This window comes from Clarias gariepinus, chromosome 14 (genome assembly GCF_024256425.1).
Source record: "Clarias gariepinus isolate MV-2021 ecotype Netherlands chromosome 14, CGAR_prim_01v2, whole genome shotgun sequence".
NCBI lineage: Eukaryota > Metazoa > Chordata > Actinopteri > Siluriformes > Clariidae > Clarias > Clarias gariepinus.
Genome location: NC_071113.1, coordinates 10107468 through 10126755, shown reverse-complemented (window position 1 = coordinate 10126755; position 19288 = coordinate 10107468). Strand labels below are relative to the sequence as shown.

General features: G+C 39.2%; 1 protein-coding gene across 1 annotated transcript in view; it reads right to left on the bottom strand.

The window, feature by feature from the left end:
- Nucleotides 1-472: 472 nt before the first annotated feature.
- reep3b (receptor accessory protein 3b) overlaps nucleotides 473-19288 on the bottom strand; it is a 29372-nt gene continuing 10556 nt past the window's right edge. The window contains exons 2-8 of the mRNA XM_053512050.1: nucleotides 14066-14138; nucleotides 7246-7322; nucleotides 6853-6973; nucleotides 4967-5080; nucleotides 3971-4124; nucleotides 2174-2307; nucleotides 473-1370 (exon numbers count right to left, since the gene is read on the bottom strand). Of these exons, the coding sequence (XP_053368025.1) occupies nucleotides 1293-1370; nucleotides 2174-2307; nucleotides 3971-4124; nucleotides 4967-5080; nucleotides 6853-6973; nucleotides 7246-7322; nucleotides 14066-14138 (751 nt within the window). The 3' untranslated portion in view covers nucleotides 473-1292. The remainder of the gene's footprint in view (nucleotides 1371-2173; nucleotides 2308-3970; nucleotides 4125-4966; nucleotides 5081-6852; nucleotides 6974-7245; nucleotides 7323-14065; nucleotides 14139-19288) is intronic.

Below are 19288 nucleotides of genomic sequence, written 5' to 3'. Positions count from 1 at the left end.
AGCACCTTTCGGTCAACCCTTAAGCTTTCAAATTAACATATTAAAGTACATCATCCTAAAAATACTAATTAATTTTCATGTGTATTCATGAGTTGCTTCCAAACATCTACAGACCCAGAGTAACAGTGATCCCATAGTATTCACCACATGGTTCAGTAATCTGCGACGGTCAGGAGAACGCAGATGTCTCCGCTGTGTGGTTATTAATCCTCATCAGGCAGCAGCAGTTGTGTGCAGGTCCAGAGGGAAGTACAGAGGCCCTGCAGACAGATCTTCCTGTCAGTGTGCCTCTGAAGCTCTGAGCTAGTGCTGATCTGATGCCTGGATTCTGTTAAATCCCTCCATTAATACTAATCGCATCATGAGTCTCTCCACTGCACACAGATCAGCATGACATCTGCTGCACCATGGAGGCAAGATTACACACACTCGGCCTTTACAGATCAGATTCAGGACAATGACGTGTTCAGGGTTCAATTGCAAACGCATAAACTTTATTCAGTCACACCAGGACATGAATTTTGAGTGGAGCATTCACACAACTTAAACTATATTTAACCTCCACCAGATGTAGTGGATTATATCTCTTTGGTATGAAGTTACAGCATGTGATCCTTTTCCCAGTCAAGAATACCTTCTGCATTGAGATGACATGTTAAAGTTTTAAAATGTGCAAAAACAAAACAAAAACGGCTTTATACAACCTGGATAAAATCATACATATTTATCATAATTACTTTACATCTTTTCACTGTTTTAATTTTTTTCTTTAAGGGATAGAGGCACTTTTGGTCTGATGACATTGAAGTGCGTTGGTATTACAATAATTCAGCTAATGTAAGAATCCTTTCGGGGGGGGGGATAAAATGATAAAATTATCATAAAAACATAAGGCAGCATAAGAAACATTAAATGACTCAAAAGTAAAAAAAACCCACCTCCAAAGGAATACACCTTTAGCTTTAACACTTAAACACAGTAAATACAATTGAAAAATACTAAAAACCTAACTGAATATCAAATTCAGAAGAGGTCACAGCGTCTGCCTCTATGAAAACATCACCTACATTAAGCACAAAATCCTCACACTACATTTTCTCTCACAACATTCTTGCAAATGTACAAGCTTGTGTCGTTTGGATCGCTCCGAGTTTAGAAATAAATAGTGTTGGTGCTGTATTAAAAATCTAAGTTTTGCTGTGAACGATGAAAGAACCCGCGCCACTAAAAGAGGAGAGGAGAATATTAACACTCATTAGGGTTCTGTAGATAAAACTCTCCAAGATCAGTAGTCACTGGTCAGTGTTGAATGTCGAGGTGTTCAGTGCTGGCCTCCGTCTACCTTTAATCTTCAGAGATCCGTAACGAGGCTGCGACATAAAACATACATACATGACTAAGTTACAAACAGTGGTCTTTCCTTTACTGAAGAATTTACCTGCGCTTATAATCTACACGTGTGGAAGAACATGTGGTAGAAGGGTAAAGCCACTAGCAATGTCAGGAAAATATTTTTCAATTGAACTCATGGTAGTTCTTTAAAAAAATTAAAAGAAAAGAAAAACTAGACAAGATAATTTTTTTTACATTCATTATAAAATCCTGCTTTTATAAATCCCTATGAGAAACACCCCACCCTCCTTCTGTGGCAAACTGCCTGCACTTGGATTCTGAAGCTCTTATACTTTATAATGCAATGCCTGACACTTGCCCATTAATGATTTCAACAAGAATTGTTCCTTAAAATACCAATAAACACGTGATTAAATGGGACTTTTCCACATTGTGTCAAAGTGATTCATGAACATTTGCTCGTCCGGGAAAAATATTGATAATACAGACTTTCCCGTAAGAAAGTATGTTTCTTTTTCGCATGTGCTCTAAACACAGAAATAAATAAATATATATATATATATATATATATATATATATATATATATATATATATATATATATATATATACACATATACAGTGTATATATATATTTATAGTGTATATAAATATTTATAAAAAAATTGCACTGTTGGTATTTGGAGCAAGTTGTTTACTTGTGATGCTAATCTAGATCACCTGGTCTAAGAGCTGTGTGTATGCATGTTTCTTGTAGGTCTCAAAACATGGCTGAGTAATTTAATTCCATATTGTAACAGTATCTGTTAAAACACACGTACATCTTTGCGAAGCCTGGTACGTGAGACTTTGGTGCTTTGAGATCGCCTGATGCCGCGTTGCGTTACGGCTTCATCTTCAGAGAACACAACCTCATCGTCATCGCCCCGGTCATCCTCAGGGTCCTCGTAATAATCTAGGGTGGAGAAATACAAAATGCAGTTAAAGTCTGTTAACACACAGTACAGAAATACAGAAGGCAACAGCAGAAGCAAATAGTGTCGCAGAAAGAAAAGAAAAAAAAAAAACAAGAAAGAGAGTGCCCTTTGTTCTAGGCTTTGGCTGCTCTTGGCACTGCTTTCTCCGAGTGCGAATCAAGACCCTGGAGCACCAGTCTGTGCCAGTGTGCCGCAAGCCAAGTCCGGCATAGTCACGTCGTTGCAGCCTCGGACACCCTGCTCATATTACACCGTAAGATGCAAATTTTACAGCAAAGCTAGCAAGCAGGCAGTTCAGATTATATTGATCTGTTTTTGTCAGTCATATTTGACCACATGGGGGCAGAAGAGATACAGCACCTACCACAGTCTGGTTTTTCAGCTTCCTTTGTTTGACTGCAGACCCTAACAAATGTTTTCCATTAGTGAACCAGAACAACTTCCTCTGACTATGGTAGACACATTGTCCATTTTGCATAGCTATTTTTTGCTTTTCGGGCTCAAGGAAATACACAACCTAGTCATGAGGTCTGTAATTACTGGCTCTATAAGAACACTTTAGATGCAGTAGAGCGATTATGAGGAGGGGAAAAAACAAACAACAAAAACGATGTCGATTGCAAGCTGCAGAATAATCAGAATGAAAATAGATACTTCTCACACATTATGTTCTGTAACGTTAGTGCCGTACTGTGAAGTCTTTAATCCAATACCACGTGGTGGTATTTATCCTTGAACGGTCACAACACCTCAGGCCTCATATGACTGAGGAATGTGACTGACTGCAGGAAAGGGAGGAGGGACGAGTATGGGCAGCGGGAGCGAAGAACAAAGAGAGCCACTTGCCAGTTTAACGGTGTTCCCTCAGCTGACCTCATTCCTTTATAACCACCAGAAAACAGTGCTCTTAATGAGTGTTGACTGAACGACACAGTAGGCTGTGTAGGCATAGGCATAGTAGTTTCTCTTCTGTCATCTTTCTGAATGTAATAAATGAAATGGCATAAAAATTATCTTACAATTAAAGGTTCATCAGCAGACAAACCTTCTCTTTCCAACAGTGGCATTTTTAAGTGTCTTGCTTTATTTCGGTTTCATTGCCAACGAGATGAAAATGACCTGGATGCCGGTGGAATTTCAAATCTGACTGGCGCATTAGCATACTGAGATAGAGTGCATTAGGTATTCTGCACAGACGACGGCTCACGGCGCCCCTACCCCCCCAATGCAAATTCGCACGGAAACCGTCAAGCTTTCTTTCTCTGCTTTATTATCCTCTACTGCTTGAGACAAATATGAAATCCGTTCTATTGCTAAGAGCGGATAACAATGAGCTCGTTGGATGTGGTCTGAATAGCCGCTGTAAGACCGTTGTGGGCTTTTTACATTCCGCAGAGAGAGAGAGTTCTCAGTCACGCTAGACGAGGCTGGGACTTATTTGAGCTAGACATGAACTCATATTTGCCACCTACAGAGGTGGCAGTAATTAATCCTCAAGGCAGCAGAAAGTGTGGACCACCAACATGGGGGCAAACAATACCACACGGTGCTTTGAACCAGAGAACTAACACAGGGCTTTGTTTGGAGAGGGGCACGTTAATCATTAAGCTGGCATTTTATAGTAAGCCGAGATAACCATACCGGGTCCGTCGTGCTGGCTGGAGCCTATTGCTCTTCTGGCTGGATTGTTGCTGGAGTACGACTGGTAGTGCTCGCTGCCCCCATCGTCCTGTGGGATCTGGGTGAGGTCGGCCATGCTGAAACTTCTCAGCTTCTCTGTGATGGCACCCTGGCCCTGAAGAGAGCAAACATGATCATAAACGTTACACGCTGTCCTTTGCTGAGCATGACATGATTGCAAGACAGTCACAAATGCACCGAATAAACATGCATGCGTGTGGATGAACCTATGAAAATCTAAATGTGCTACAAAAATGAAGACCCACTGCTAGTGTAATTTTGTGAGACCACATGAAAGATGGGCTTTACTGGGCAGATGTAAATTGTGCTGTGATGGGAGAACTCATTAGTGGTTAACACTGTATGTGAGAATCAGCTTAAAAATTCTTTCAGGTAAGAGAATTAAAACAAAAAAGCCAAATTCTTCTCCCATGCTGTAGGCTGGATTCCATTTACCTCCAAAGGAGAGAGCAGGGAAGAAGTTCCTGTAGGATAGTATGTCAGTAAAAGGTGAAAAGAGAGAGAGAGATCGAAACAAAGGTTAGGATCCAAAAAGGTAAAGATGAGCATGGTGAAAAAAATGGACGAAGAAGAGCAGGACAAAGAAAAATATTATAATGCTTAGACAACATGGGAATTAACAATATCCTGTTCCTTACTGGACCATCATCCTCTGTTTAGAAAAATTGGTAAACCTGATGCTAATGCTGCATGCTAATTTTAACCAATACATTAGGTGATTATTAAACTGGCATGGTGTGATCTAAAATTTTATAACAAGAGGTAACACTACAAAGCATAAATAGTATAACCAAAGCCCAAAAGGGTGAAGAGTGGCCAACTAATATGTACATCCATAAAAACCCCAGATACGTTTACACAAAGACAACCCGTGACAAGAGCTAAAGTGCACATGAGCGCACACACACCCACACGGTCATGCAGTTCGTCACTTGCCTTGACAGCTGCAGAGACAGCTGCGGTAGCTGCTATACTTAGGCCCTGCTTGCCGAAGTGAAGCATTGTTTCATAGCTGCGCTCCTTAGCTTGAACGATGTAGTCGTCGATTTCCTTTAAATAAAACAAAGTGAAGGTTAGAGGTTCGGACGAGTGGATACGGAACAGTGCGGCAGACGAAAATACCTTGGCAGGTATAAAAAATATAGAAAAATATTACATAAAACATGCATGTGTGTGTTTAATATATACAACTCTTACACTGATGGTTAATTTATTATACACAGGTGCATCTTAATAAATTAACTCATTGACAAGTTGATTTACTTAAATTCAAAAAGTGAAACATTATATAGATTCATTTTAGATAAACTAATATATGTCAAGTGTTTGTTTAATTTTGAACATTATGGCTTACAGCTAATGAAAACTTAAAATTCAGTATCTCAAAAAATTAGAATATTGTCAAAAAAAACCAAAAAAAAGTTAAATATTGGAAACTCATTGCATCACACTCAAATCAGCTAATTAACTTAAAACACCTGCAAAGGTTTCCTAAGCCTTTAAATGGTCTATCAGTCTGCGTCGGTAGACTGGCTGTTCAGAGTGTGCCATATCCAAGCAGATTAATGGAAAGTTGAATGAAAACAAATGTGGTTAAAAAGAAGGGTGCACAAGCAACCCTGAGAGGATTGTAAAACAAAGTCTATGTAAGAATTTGGGGAGATTATCCAGGACATGGGCTACAACTGCTGCATTCCTTGTGTCAAGCCACTCTTTGAACCAGAGGTGTCTTCCAAAAGGACAAAAAGGACTTTTACTCAGTGAGCCAAATTCCTCTTTTTAGATAAAAATACATTTTGCATTTCATTTGGATATAAAGGTCCAAAAGTCTAAAGGAAGAGAGGAAAAGCACAGAATCCAAGTTGCTTGAGGTCCAGCGTAATGTTTGCACAGTCATTGGTGGTTTGGAGAGCCATATCAACTGCTGGTGTTGGTCCACTGTGTTTCATCAGGTCCAAGGTCAGTGCTGACTACCTACCAGTAAAAGGAACTTTTAGAGCATTTCTTTCTTTCCTCTGCAGACAAGCTTTATGGAGATGCTTGGCACCTGCCCACACTGCCAAAAGTACTAAAATACTAATAAATTTAGGACCACGGTGTCCCTGCAATTGATTGGCCAGCAAACTCGCCCAACCTATACCCCATAGAGAATATATGCGGATTGTAAAGAGGAAAATGCGAAACACCAGACCAAACAACGCAGAAGAGACGAAAACTGATGAGAGCAACCTGGGCGCCACAGACTGATCGCCTCCAATCCACACCGCATTGCTGCAGTTATTTATGCAAAGGGAGTGCTGTACATGTTTATACTTTTCAGTAATTCAACACTTTTGTGTTAAAAATCTTATCCTTTTAAAATTGGTCTTAATATTCTAATATTCGTTAATAACCGTTAGCTGTAATTGAAATATATCAGTCTGTATGTAACATACGAGTTTCACTTACTGAAATAAATGTACTTGCGATGATTTTCTAATTCATTGAGATGAACCTGTATATAGTGGCTTTAAGGACTAACTCACATTGTGTATTAAGGGACGCATGAAGCAGAAGTACATTAGTAAATACTGTCGTCTAATTGCAGACATCATTTTCACACCAACAGGAAGCCAACTATGAAACATAATTGCATTCCTGCTGTGAAGTACAGTGTATGAGAAACACTACACTGTGCTAAGTCTGTTAAGATCTAAAGCAGGATTTACAACTATACCAAGTTCAAATATCGTTAATCTAAATGAATATCTAATGATGAACCCTAATATACAGGAAATAAGCCATTAGTGGGAGCTATGAAGGTAAATTCGAGGCATCATTACCCTTTCTTTCGACGTCAGCAGGGGATGTAGGACCTTTCTGTAGATTACACTGGCTCCTCTAGTGTAGGGAGACACGAGCCAGATCACACAGGCAATCTTTATTTCATAATACAGGGGAAACCTTCATACACAGAGATACAGAGACACAAATTGCATCTTATTAATCAGACAAAATAATTACACACATTACAGTGTGTATTCCTACAGACAGGTTTAAAATTAAAAAGGCAACTTAATTTCATTAAAGCGAGATTGTCTTGGTGCACACCTTCAGCTGGGACGACAGACAGACTTATTTGTTTGGTTTGATGCACCAATCACATGCAATCGGAAATGAAAAGCTAAAATCTCAGGTGAGATTAATATGGGTGATCAGTGAGCTGTCAGTCTTACCAGGCAACAGTGAGGTCTGAGATGGTTTCTGCTACTGTGTAAAGTGCAAACACGATCCAATACATCATCCAGCGAACCTGTGTTAAAAAGGAATGTGTTAAAAACAAAGTCCAAGAAAAGATCCAGAATGCACACGTTAAAAAAACAAAAAAACAATTCAAAAATATATATATATTTTTTATGTGGAAGTTAGAAAAAATTAAAACTATTGCACCTTTAAATGCTACAGCGCTAAGATTTTTCTGGTTACTGTATGGCTAAACGCCAACATGTACACTTGTGTAGATGAAGTCACTAAAGACGTGACCTTCTGCCTTGACACAGAATTAATTCACAACTCGTCACATCTGCGAATTGCAGCCATCACAGTAGTGGAGTCCAAGTTTTAGAACATTAAAAACCTGGCTTGCTTACAAGCTCTTTTACATTCAGTGTGGGCAAACGCCTAATCACGCAGAGTGGCTTCCTAACGCAAATCCAATCACACGTCTCTTCCTGGCACGAGATGGAACACAGTCAAGTGTAACAGAAAATCATTACGGCCGTGACTTTAATTTCCATCCCTGTTCTCTTCTCTCATTCATTTTCTCTCCGTCCTTGTCAGTCCCACTCAGTGTCTTTTTCGCTCTCCCTTTTTCTGTGCGACAGAGCCTGTTTTGTATGCTCTGCCTTGCGTACCTTGTCTCGGCTCAGAGCAGCGGCAGCAGGCTTTCACGGAGCTCCTTAGCATTTCAATTTCAAAAGGTAGCACAGACGATCATGTGACTCCCCCCAGCCTTGGGCTGAGCCTCGCCGAAGTATTAGGTGATATTTTCAGCTCGGCTGAACAAAGTAAAATGAATCTATAGAAGGCCGCATCACAAGCCTGACAGGTGGCATCACATTTAATTGCTGACCTCCTCGTGAACCTGCTCTGGGTTTGAGAACGATCAATCTATTGCATCAGCCTGAGGGACTTGCTGTTGTGTGGTCGTGACGAACGATCAATTGAAATCAGCTGCCATCGTGCAGGCATGTTAAAAAAAAAAAAAAAAAAAAAGTCTAGCCTCCTTTCCACTGCTAACAGCAGCAATAAAAAATATGACCTCAATTAGGTCTAGGGGCCTTCCCCCCGCCCTCGTCGTAATCCTCCGGACATTCACCAGTCAGCAATTACCCGGCTTTCATTACAGAGTTATGCGGGATGTAAGCAGAAGCAGAGGACTCTACCTTACAGGAGGGGGAACGTGAGAGAACAGTGCTCAAGAGCTGCAGCTGTGGCCCGATTCCAACACAAGCATTCCTTTCCTCTCCAACCCCGCCTGAGGACTCGCACTGACGGCTCCTCTAAAATCCAGGCTTGGAAACAGCTCTGCAGCTAGCATTTAAGTACAAACACTACAGTCTGTTAAAGCTGAGTATGAATCAGGAAACATGCTTTACTTTTGACACAAACAAATGAAAAGACTAACGCATGAAGAGAACCCTAGGTTAAAGTGCGAAGACCTGAGCTTCTGCTAAACTGCCTTTGGATTTCTGAAGAAATCGGCATTCTAGCAACAACCCTGAGAAGAAAGAAAGAAAAAAGAAAAAAAACCTATGCACAAAGCATAATTTGTCTGAGCTATTTTGGATACTATTTGAAGAGAGTCCCTGAATTATTGGTCTGCCATTCAGTCTGCTCTCAAAGACAAGCACGACCGCAGTCAGGACGTGTTTGAGGAGTTAAAAAAAAAAAACTGATTTTGTGGTAGAATGCTCTTTATTCCGTTTTCCAGGGCCAGTTAAACCCGGCCGACGTTTACCGAAATGTACTTTCCATTTGAACATATAACATTTTAGGGAATCGCATAAACATCTGTAACTGAAAGTTGCTTCCCCACCCACCCCCAACTCTGCTAATTTGGCAATGTTGCATGTGACCAGTAAAATTAGGGGGGGGGGGGTGCTTTTGGTATAACAGACTTGTGTGGAAGAATTTTTCATCAGTGTGAAGATGAGGAAAAGGATCCTAGAGGATGAAGCTACATTATGTGGTTTTAAATCTTAACGTCTATATTTGCAATGAGAGACGACAAAGTAAGTTACAAGAAAAGAGAAATGTAGACTGTATACGCATCATACAGTATCAAATCAATAAGAAGACATGCGCGTCGCTATAGTAGTTCCCTTTGTGATAGAAGCAGCGTACACACACTCCAACAACACAAACATATGACTACACAACATCAGTGGGGGACAAATCTGACCTTTAGAGGTCTTTTAGAATTAATTTCAGCATCTAATATTTTTAAATTTATGACTTTTACTATGGCAACTGATACACAAGCAAATGTGACAACCGTTGAAAGAGATCGGTCTTGGTGACTTGGAGAATAATCAGATTTGTCTTGGTATCTGCACACTGCTCAGGTTTTTCCTCATAACTTAGAATGATGTGCGTGCACCACCTGTATACTGTTTAAAGTGGTAACCAAAACAGAAACACACAAACTGCAGAGTGAATCAGAGCGTCACTATGAACATTCCTATCCCATTTTTAAGCTCATTCAGCAAGACTGAGCAATGCCTCTCGCCGACAACAATCTTGCACAATGTTTTTATGGTGTCCCAGAAAAACCCTGTGGGTGGAAAATAAACTTTTTTTTTTTTTTTTTTTTTTTTAAACCATGGACATTTAGTTTGGCTGTAATTAAGCTCACATGCAGCAGAATCACAGAAAGAAGCACAGCTATGCACAGAAATCCAGCTTAGCTCAGCACTAAAGTAGGTCCAGACTCGTCTCCCGTTCATGTGTAATGGCCTTTAGACTATAGAGTATTGCTCAAATTGGGTCCACGCATCACTAGGACTAATTAAAGATGCTTCAAAGTATGTTTAGCAAGAAAGGAAAACATTTTATTGCCATAAATTAATTAAATGGTTTAATTAAGAAATGTTGAAATGAATTTAATATCCTTATACTGTCATGTATCCTATTTCACTAAGGCAATAAAAACGTAATTATCTCTACCACGGATGGGAAACACCAGGGACCTCCGACATGATTTTACATTATCTGAGGTGCTGATTTGATTTGTATTACGATTCTGTTAGTATCACAATTCTGTACTTATCACAATATTATATACTTTTTTTTTTTTTTTTTTACACAATTCTAAATGAACACTGTGCTGGTTGCTAATGTGGGAATAAATAAGAATGCACTAAAATTATTACAGACTAATGCCAACGTTTTACCAAATGCAAACATGTATACATAAATTAATTTACCAAAAAAAAAAATTTTTAGAGTCAGCGTTCGGGTACATGAATTATTACACAAAAGAACCACAATACATAACTAAACCAATTCCCAATCACTAGACTCTACATGATGTAATGAAAGTGAACATCACTGGACATTATGGCAAATTAATATTACATAAGAATTTTGCAACACTGGTTATGAAGCCATAATGGTTAGGGGTGGGGGCACTTATCTGTTCCAGAACATTGCATCAACAAGGTAAATTTTAGGCACGTAACAATACAATGCGACGCAAAATATAAGATTATGCGACTTGCATGGCGTATATTCTGAATGCTCAAATCAACTAAACCTGGCAATTAACAGATTGTTGAATCACCCGTCTTAAAAAAAAACAAAACAAAAAAAAAAAAAACACACATTTGCTGGACCCTGGCCCTCCAGGAATGGATTTGAACACTTCTCGTGTATAGGTTTAGTTATGCTTCTAATGTAACTGTTCTGTTACTGTTCTGAACATTCCAGGCCCCAATCTGCAAATCCCATAATATATTTTGTTCTTTTAGATAATAATAATACACACACACAAACATTGCATGATGGCATACATTAATTATCTGGGAGCTTTTAAACACTTTGGCTGGAGAAGTCAAACGTTTTAGCCAACTTTAGAGCTCTGTCAGATGCAGATGATGGGTGTTCAAGTCAAACCAGGACCAGGAAATTTGTGATTTAATGCATAAAACTGACATTTACAGAAGACTTCAAGCACAATACAGTTATGAGACTCTTGGCCATACATAAAACATTTGAACGGTGAACGTTTAAAGAATACTGTATGTCCCTGACCGACAATCCCGGCCGAGGTGACTGAGCCCCAGCGTATAAGTGCATTAGTGTAGCAGGAGATTATATAGAGAAATAAAGGCGGATTTGACTCTTATAACTGTTTCATTCTGAACAATCAAAAGTCATGACTTTGTGGCAGGTACGTTGTGATCGATTAGTTGATTATAATATTAACATCTGTTAACATTAAAAGTAATTTTAGAAAGATAATAATGCACAGTGCTTTCGACTGTTTATGATTGACAAAAAAAACTGCCTTTTTTGTAATCATTTTCATGCAAAATATTCTTAGAATCAAAGTGATTTGTGACTGGAGTGTATCATTACACCCCTAATAAACTGCAAGCAAGGGGGAAATAAATCAATATTGCACAAGAATAATGAGATGTGCTGTAATATAATCATAAGAAACAAATTGCTTGTTACAAATGACAAGAGCCAAACCAAACACTTGAAATGATCATATTTTGGGATAAATACATAGGAATTGTGTTTGCATGAATCTAATTGTTTCACTCAAAAAAGGAAGATAATTGAATTATGCGTTATGTTCTATTCCTTAGAGTGGTTGCATTCCTTAGAGTCTACTAAAAGATCAGTGAAAGAGTACTGTAGTGCATGGCGGAAAAAAGAAAAAAATTCAGAAACTCTGGACTAAATACCTTGCAGAATTCTACAATAATGCAGCGCGACAATGAATGAAAAACTAAAATCAACATAGACGTCAGCTATGAGTGAAACGGGTAAATAAATTTAAAATGGGTCACAGCTTTTATACCAGGAATATTCTCATGGTAAAAGCAACAGCCTCTACTTAGCAGTAAAGCACAGAGATGACACTGGTGTAAAAAAAAAAATTAAACAAAACCAAACGACACTGAGAATCCGACCCCCTCGGGCAACCGCTTTCCACAAGAGATTATTTGTCTATATTCAAATCAAACCAGAGGGGCTTGGAAAGTAACGTAGCTTTAGATAGCAACAAGCTGTTTTTAGATGTTGGACATTTTACAAAAGGCACGGATAGATACATATTTGTGCTCTACTTCTTCCAAGGTGTTTTCACAGATTAAATAATTCATTGTGACAGTATCTGCTCATGACTGCAGCTTGTGGTCTTGTGGCTGCATTCAAGCTACTCAACTAATAGAGTCAAACCATCATAGCACCTTTGAACCACAGTGTGGTTAAGCTCTCTTTCACAATAAGTTATTTGTAGCACAGGTTTATAACCACGGCCAGGAGTCCAAGAGAGCAATACTGGCCAGACTTTCTGGTGGTTATGACTATATATATTACACACATACATACACACACACACACAACTATTTATACATTTGTCACCACTCACATTTACGAGGTCAATATTAGGATTTTAGTGCATATTTAGTGCACCATGACATTATTCTGCCTACGCTTCCGACGACCAGACATACCTCTTTTTCTGTTTATCCCGAAAACACGTGAAATGAGTGTCAGAGTGGTTTTATGTTTGGCAAATGAACCTGGGTATTGTGTGGTTAAAGCCATATCACTCCTGCTTAGGCGGAAATGCCATTCCCCTGTAGACGGACACAGCAATTATGTCAAGATAACCATATTAATGCATCACTCACACAGTGCTGTGACATCAACATACAATCAGCGGAGTAGTATATGCATGACGAAAAATGTAAACGTGCAGTATTTCGTGCAATAAAACATCAAATCATTTTAAGTAGTTCTCATTTAGAAGAAAAAAAAATAGCAAAATTATCTTGCTGTCAGTGTGTGTGTTAAGGCAGTGTTTATAACCTTGCTATATTTGCCATGGTCAGGCTTTGGCATTCCTGCTCAGCACCGGTTAATTTTACAGAGATAAAGCACACTGAAGACTCCTGACGCAAACCATCAGCACGGTGTGCGTCAATCCGGGTCGATCGGATCAGGGCCCACAGGCTACCGCCCTCACAAACACGTTGGCTTGCGTAAAAGCACTGCCAGCTAAGAGAACATGCTCCTCAAACAACCACTGGCACAAACCAAGCTTCCACTACAAGTTATGAGTCTCCTTTGTCAGCTTGCATGCATGTAATATGGTCAAAAGTATACAGACATACAATCAAGATCAATTGGTTTCTATTTTTTTCACCATAAAAACCAACATTTTACTTCATTTTGGAACTTGCTCCAGTTTATCCAAAGGCGTTGAGGTCAGGGTTCTCAAAGAAAGTCTGGGCATCAAAGAAAGAATCTCTCCAGGCTCGGGAAGTGTGAAGATGTGGTCAAAAGTGGTACTCAGTGTACAGTCTATCAAGCCTACAAAGTACTGACCTACACAGCCATAGCTGATGAAGTAGGAAGGCATGCACTAGCATTGCTCTTTTAAAATATTAATATTGAGCATAGACCAATAGTTAACTTCCTTATTCCTTATTGTACTTCTCGTGTGTTTACTGGTGGCTCACAAAACAAGTAGTTGCATAGTGCCACCTGCTGTATTGGAGAGTGTAAATACGCAAGTTCCGAGAACAAAAACAATGTGAACTGGCTGGTGGATGAGTGGGGAGGGGAGAGCAATTGTTCTTGGGCACGGTACAAATAAACACTTAGTTTCAATGAAGTGAACCTGTAACGCTACAAAATGCAAAGACAGTTCAGACACAACTGTATGCTTCCAGCTGTAATTGTGCGTGTGTGTGTGTGTGTGGATTGCCTGTGGACAGATTGATTCAGACGAAACAGGACAGAGTATTTACTTACATATTCTTTTACATTCTTGGTTTTCACTGCTTTGTAAGAGTAGTATGCTGGGTAGAGGGTTCCAAACAGCAGCCTGAGAAGAGAGGGGGAAAAAAAGAAGAAAAATATTAGTTTCTTTGCATGACAAATTGCCTGTCAGAAGTACAAGTGATGGTTATGTTTACAATAAGTGATCCTTCCAGCCAGCCACGCTGTGTGTCCCACTGCACCACTGAATTTCCTGCCACCGACTGCATTCACAAGATAAACAAGTTCCTTTTTACCTCTTTGTTGAAAGCATCCAAAAAAATCTACATCACAGACACACTGGAGGAGTGAGCATGAGGAAAAAGAAAAAGCCAAAAAGGGATCTGATAGACCTGTGTACGACACTGAAAATGTAGCATAAAATCCAGCTCTTGCTCATGCCTGGTGCGGTACTGGTTCAGCTGATTGGAAATCAGATCTACGGAGACCAGATGGGCCTGGATCCAGACTTTCATCTGAAGGCTGCAGCTCTCAGCTGAGTCTCATTTACTGTGTTCACCTCGGCCAACTTTGCGACCGAGCCTGCGGAACAAAGTGTGGTAGAACCTGCCAGAGAAGGCAGCCCCTTTGTCCCACCCGCCTGCTTTAAGCTCTTCGGCACAACTTACCAATCGACACACAATGTGCAGGGTTTCGGCTGCACCCACAAACAATCTAATTTTTCTTAGAACATATGCCCACACCTGGACAGGAAACATTCATTGTTACTGTTGGTTCAATACCGAGAAATTTGTTTGATAGTTACAAAAGAAACGTATTACTCAAGCTTTATGTCCTTTTAAAAACTGCAAAACACAAGGCTGACAAAATCACAGTAAGGCCACTGATTTTACAGCAATGGAGTAGCACAGATTAGCAAGCTGGGCAAAACTCAACCTGAATCAGTAAAATCTGATACCACACACACACCTGATTTTAAATAGTAGTATTTATATTTAATATTGCTAACCTTTCTGGTTAATCTACAAAGGGAAAAAATATATATCTTGTTTAAAAAAAAGTTTTTAACAAACGCAGCAGCAGCCTAAAATATTGACAGTCTGCTAAAAGATGTCTCATGTCAAACAATACAATAACCCACACCATTACAGCCTTACTAGCAAAGCACAAATTCCCACACACGTGCTCAGATCAAGTTGTTCAATAGGCACACGGCTTAGCAAACGGACAGCAGCACAAATAATCCAGCTTGTAATGAGATTACCGACTGCCAAGTTGTCCACGACTGTTACATCCATCAAACCAGCGGAGAGCACTTCCACACCACACTCCGTACTCCGACGAACTCGTTTCCTATTCTGAAGTTAATTTATAAAGATTAGGTTATAAATGTACGAAGCGTGCAAGGAAAGACATTCCAACAAAAATTTCCAAATGTGATTTTATTCCTTTATTTTGCTTCCACTAGAACTTTTGTTTGTTTGTTTTTATCTCTTTACACACACACACAGGATAACCTTGTTTACAACACAAGGAAGCGTGATATCAGCTATTATCCCGGATTTAATCCTGGCGCATCCTAATTTTTTTTCCTTGGCACTGGCATAAACATCAGCCTCAAATGAAACGATGGGGAATAACCACCTGGGGTAAGTGGTAATGTATCGAATCGAGGTAAGGAACATGATAAAAGAGATGAGGCGTTTGGGACTGGGAGCCCTAATCAATGTATTGCTGACGGATGAAAAGGCCTGGAACACAAAGAGAAAAGTTGCATTGCATTGTGTTCTTTTTAGCTAGGGATCTGGCCTAGACATCTCCCTTCTAATGATGGTGCCTTTAGAAACTTTCTATGGGCGCCAAGTGTAACATGCCTCAAACTAATTTTAAGTAGTCTCTTTTTTTTTTTTTTTTAAACACTTGATGTACTGCTCTGTTCTCAGGCAACCTAGATACAGTGTCCTAATGTTAACCTGAAATTATGAGGATGTCACATGTTTGCGTGACTCAGCAGCATCCCTAGCAGAAATATACCTGGCACCTCAGCGCGGTCTAAAAACACTGTCCTGTCAGTTATTCATAAAATGACTCGCCGTAATTAGATGCAAAAGACCTCTTGAACCTTTTGGCTTATGTGCATTCATTCTGGCATGTAGGAAAAATCACATACTCGGATGCAAATAAGGGAAAACTGGTGAAATAAATAACTTTCATTCCCTCGTCTGTTTCGGTGCCCGCGTCCACAGATCCAACTTGGCAGCGGTTAATATTAAAATCCCATCTAAATATATAACAAATAAGGCATGATAAATATAAAAGGCTTGTTAACACCAGCAGTATCTGGAACATGAACGCATGCCTGTGTTTCTGATGAAACAGCTTCATATTGTCAGTCGCTGTAGGCGAAGTTAGCTGGAGAAAGTTTGTGATGAAATAACAGGACAGGATACAAAGCAGCGTGATAACATTACGAAATAGATGTTTTTCAAACTGCTTGCAAGACCTCTTGGCACTTGCCTGAGCGAATGTACCAAGCTCAGATGCGTATAAGGGAAAAATAACTTCCATTCCGTCGTCTGTTTCGTGGCCCGTGTCCACAGATCCACCTTGGCAGCGGTTTATTTTGCTGTTGCTATAGAAACAGCAGAGCTGCAGGGTTCCAACAATGGTGTTTGGTTTTTAGTGCGTTCATGCACAAATCCCTTTATTTCCAACATGCAACGCCGCAATTTTAAAAGGTTCATTTAACTGCTACTTCCTTTAATATTGTAGGGGTTCCTGGGGTTAATAACTGGTATTTTTGTCACATGTTTAACTGTCAAACTAATCAGCTTTCAATGACTATTAATTCCACCTGCATGACATCTGAACAAAGAGAGGTCTTAAACACACTTTTTCCACCCTAAGGTTTTCTGCCATCTCGCAGTTATGCGATGACATGACTGGTCTTTTAATAACCATAGCAACAAGAGTCTTTCAGAGTCCTTTCATAAGGAGTGTTTACATGGAACCTCATTCTGCTAATAATTGGAATCATAGCCCAATCAGAATAAAAATGCATCATGAACACCTCAGTCGGGGAAAAAAAAAACGGCCAAATTCACAGAAAGTGGAATTAGTCAGAAAACACAAGAAATCTACCCTAAGCTTAACATCAGAGACAAAAAAAATTGTTCTGTTACAATTCAGAGAGATTAAACACTTCACTGACAGCAAAACCACACTGCTTGTCAGAAACATTATGTTTTGATTAGATGCTTGGAAAATGTAAACTCGTATCTCACCACATTAGTGCTCATGTGAACGGTTAATCAGGAATCCCTAATCAGAATTTTAATTGTAAACCTAGCAGAGTTCTAACAAGTACACACTGCTGGACAGCTTAAACATAGATTGTGTTACAAAAATAATACCTTGATTTGGATCTCTTTAAAACACAACATTTAAGTGCCACTCACAAACCTATTTAATCGTAACAGCATGCTAAACGAAAAGTAATCTTGTGTGAACATTTTGTCAAGTCTTGAGGGCAAAATTTCTTCGAAGAGCTTCCTTTCAAAAGAAGGCCAGAAGTGTCATCCATGCAGGAAAACATTTTTGTAGGTTAGCTTTGGTGCTTACACAAAAAGTGTTTTGGACCAATATAAAAAAAAAAATCTGCCTCACAGGGTTGTTGTTGCAACATAACACAAGCAGTGCAGGTAACTTTAGTTGGTGTTTGTTGCTTTCCCCAAGATACGAAATGTAACAGTAAAATGTTTGAGAGAAACAAAGACAAAAAACAAGTTAGATTGGACGTAAAAGAAAGGGTGCTACTTCAAAAAACACACCCTCTCCCTCATCACTGAAATCAGTCTTGAAATACATGTGTGTGCGCGTGTGTTGGTTAGGGTTTGAAACCTATGATGCTCAGTTCCAAGGGTATCGGGAAACCGGAGGCAGGTTTGGAACAATGTGATTAAGTGCTTTAATTTTTCCTTTTATTTTTTTGTTAAGCTTTAAGCAGCTTTATTTTTCTGTGTACTGACACACTGCTCCTTTGCAGGCTCATATTCAATTTATTTTAAAAATGAACATAACATTAATATCAGATCTTGGTGGTCTGCAATTAATCTGAGCTAATGTCAGATTTTGAGACGTATGGTTTAAATCAATCTAAAGATATCAAGCAATTGTTTGTTTACTACATAGATTTTTTTTTGTAATAAGCTAACAAAAACAGACATTTTACCAACTACCTCGATTAGAAAATATCATGCTTCTTAATTTCAAAACACATGGCAGCAGCACTATAATTAACTACATTTATCACCGTATATAAATTTGCAACAGATCCTTTACATTGCCATGACTAAAGGGCAGCTTCAGCCCAATGTTTAATGATTCTCACTGTGACATCATGCTGAGTGATTCACATCATTGTTTAGCTCAGGGCTTTTTGCTGACTCATTCTCCTTTCTCGTGTTTACAGCTAAAACAGTGGGAGGGACGAGGACATGGGAACAAATGTCTTCTCAAATAATGGCTTCCTAAGGATAAAGAAACAAAACCCTGTCGTTATCTCAATGGAGATAAACCTGTTGTCTGGACATTTATTACGAAGCAGAAAACAACACTTAAGTCAAAGTCATATTTTGGCATATATAAAAGTAACATTTTGGCAAAGACAAACAATTTTCTATACAGCAAAAGGTAGCAACAGTCAACAAACTGAATAAAACAAACTACAAAATATTAAAGCAAATTAAAGGTACATAGATCAATGCAATCACCCCCCTCCATACCCAACTCTCATATTGATTACAGCATTGCTTTTAGGGTGCTTTCGCACCACTTGACCCCAAATTTTGGTACGTTTGTGTAAAATGAACATTATGTGTCATGCACAGGCATGGATCAGAATATTGTGCTCCAGCATACTTGTGCACCGATCAAATAAAATATGAAAGCAGGCCATCCCCTTACACAAAAGCGGACAGTTGTTCAGAAGACAACATCATCTCTGTAGTTTAGCAAGGTGGTCAATCAACACTTGTTTTCCAAAACATCAATTACAAATTAGGCAAAAGATTGAAGGTTGACTTCTTTGCTCCCTTTTCCATGTTTATTGGCACCTGGCAAACCAACTAAACGCGAACCGTCACCTGTTGTATTGGAAAGTGTTTGGTGTACCAAAGCAAAGAAAGGTGAGAAGAACAGGGTGTGACCAAACAGTTTATGAGAGTCATGTGTATATAAAGTTATAACAAAGCAGAA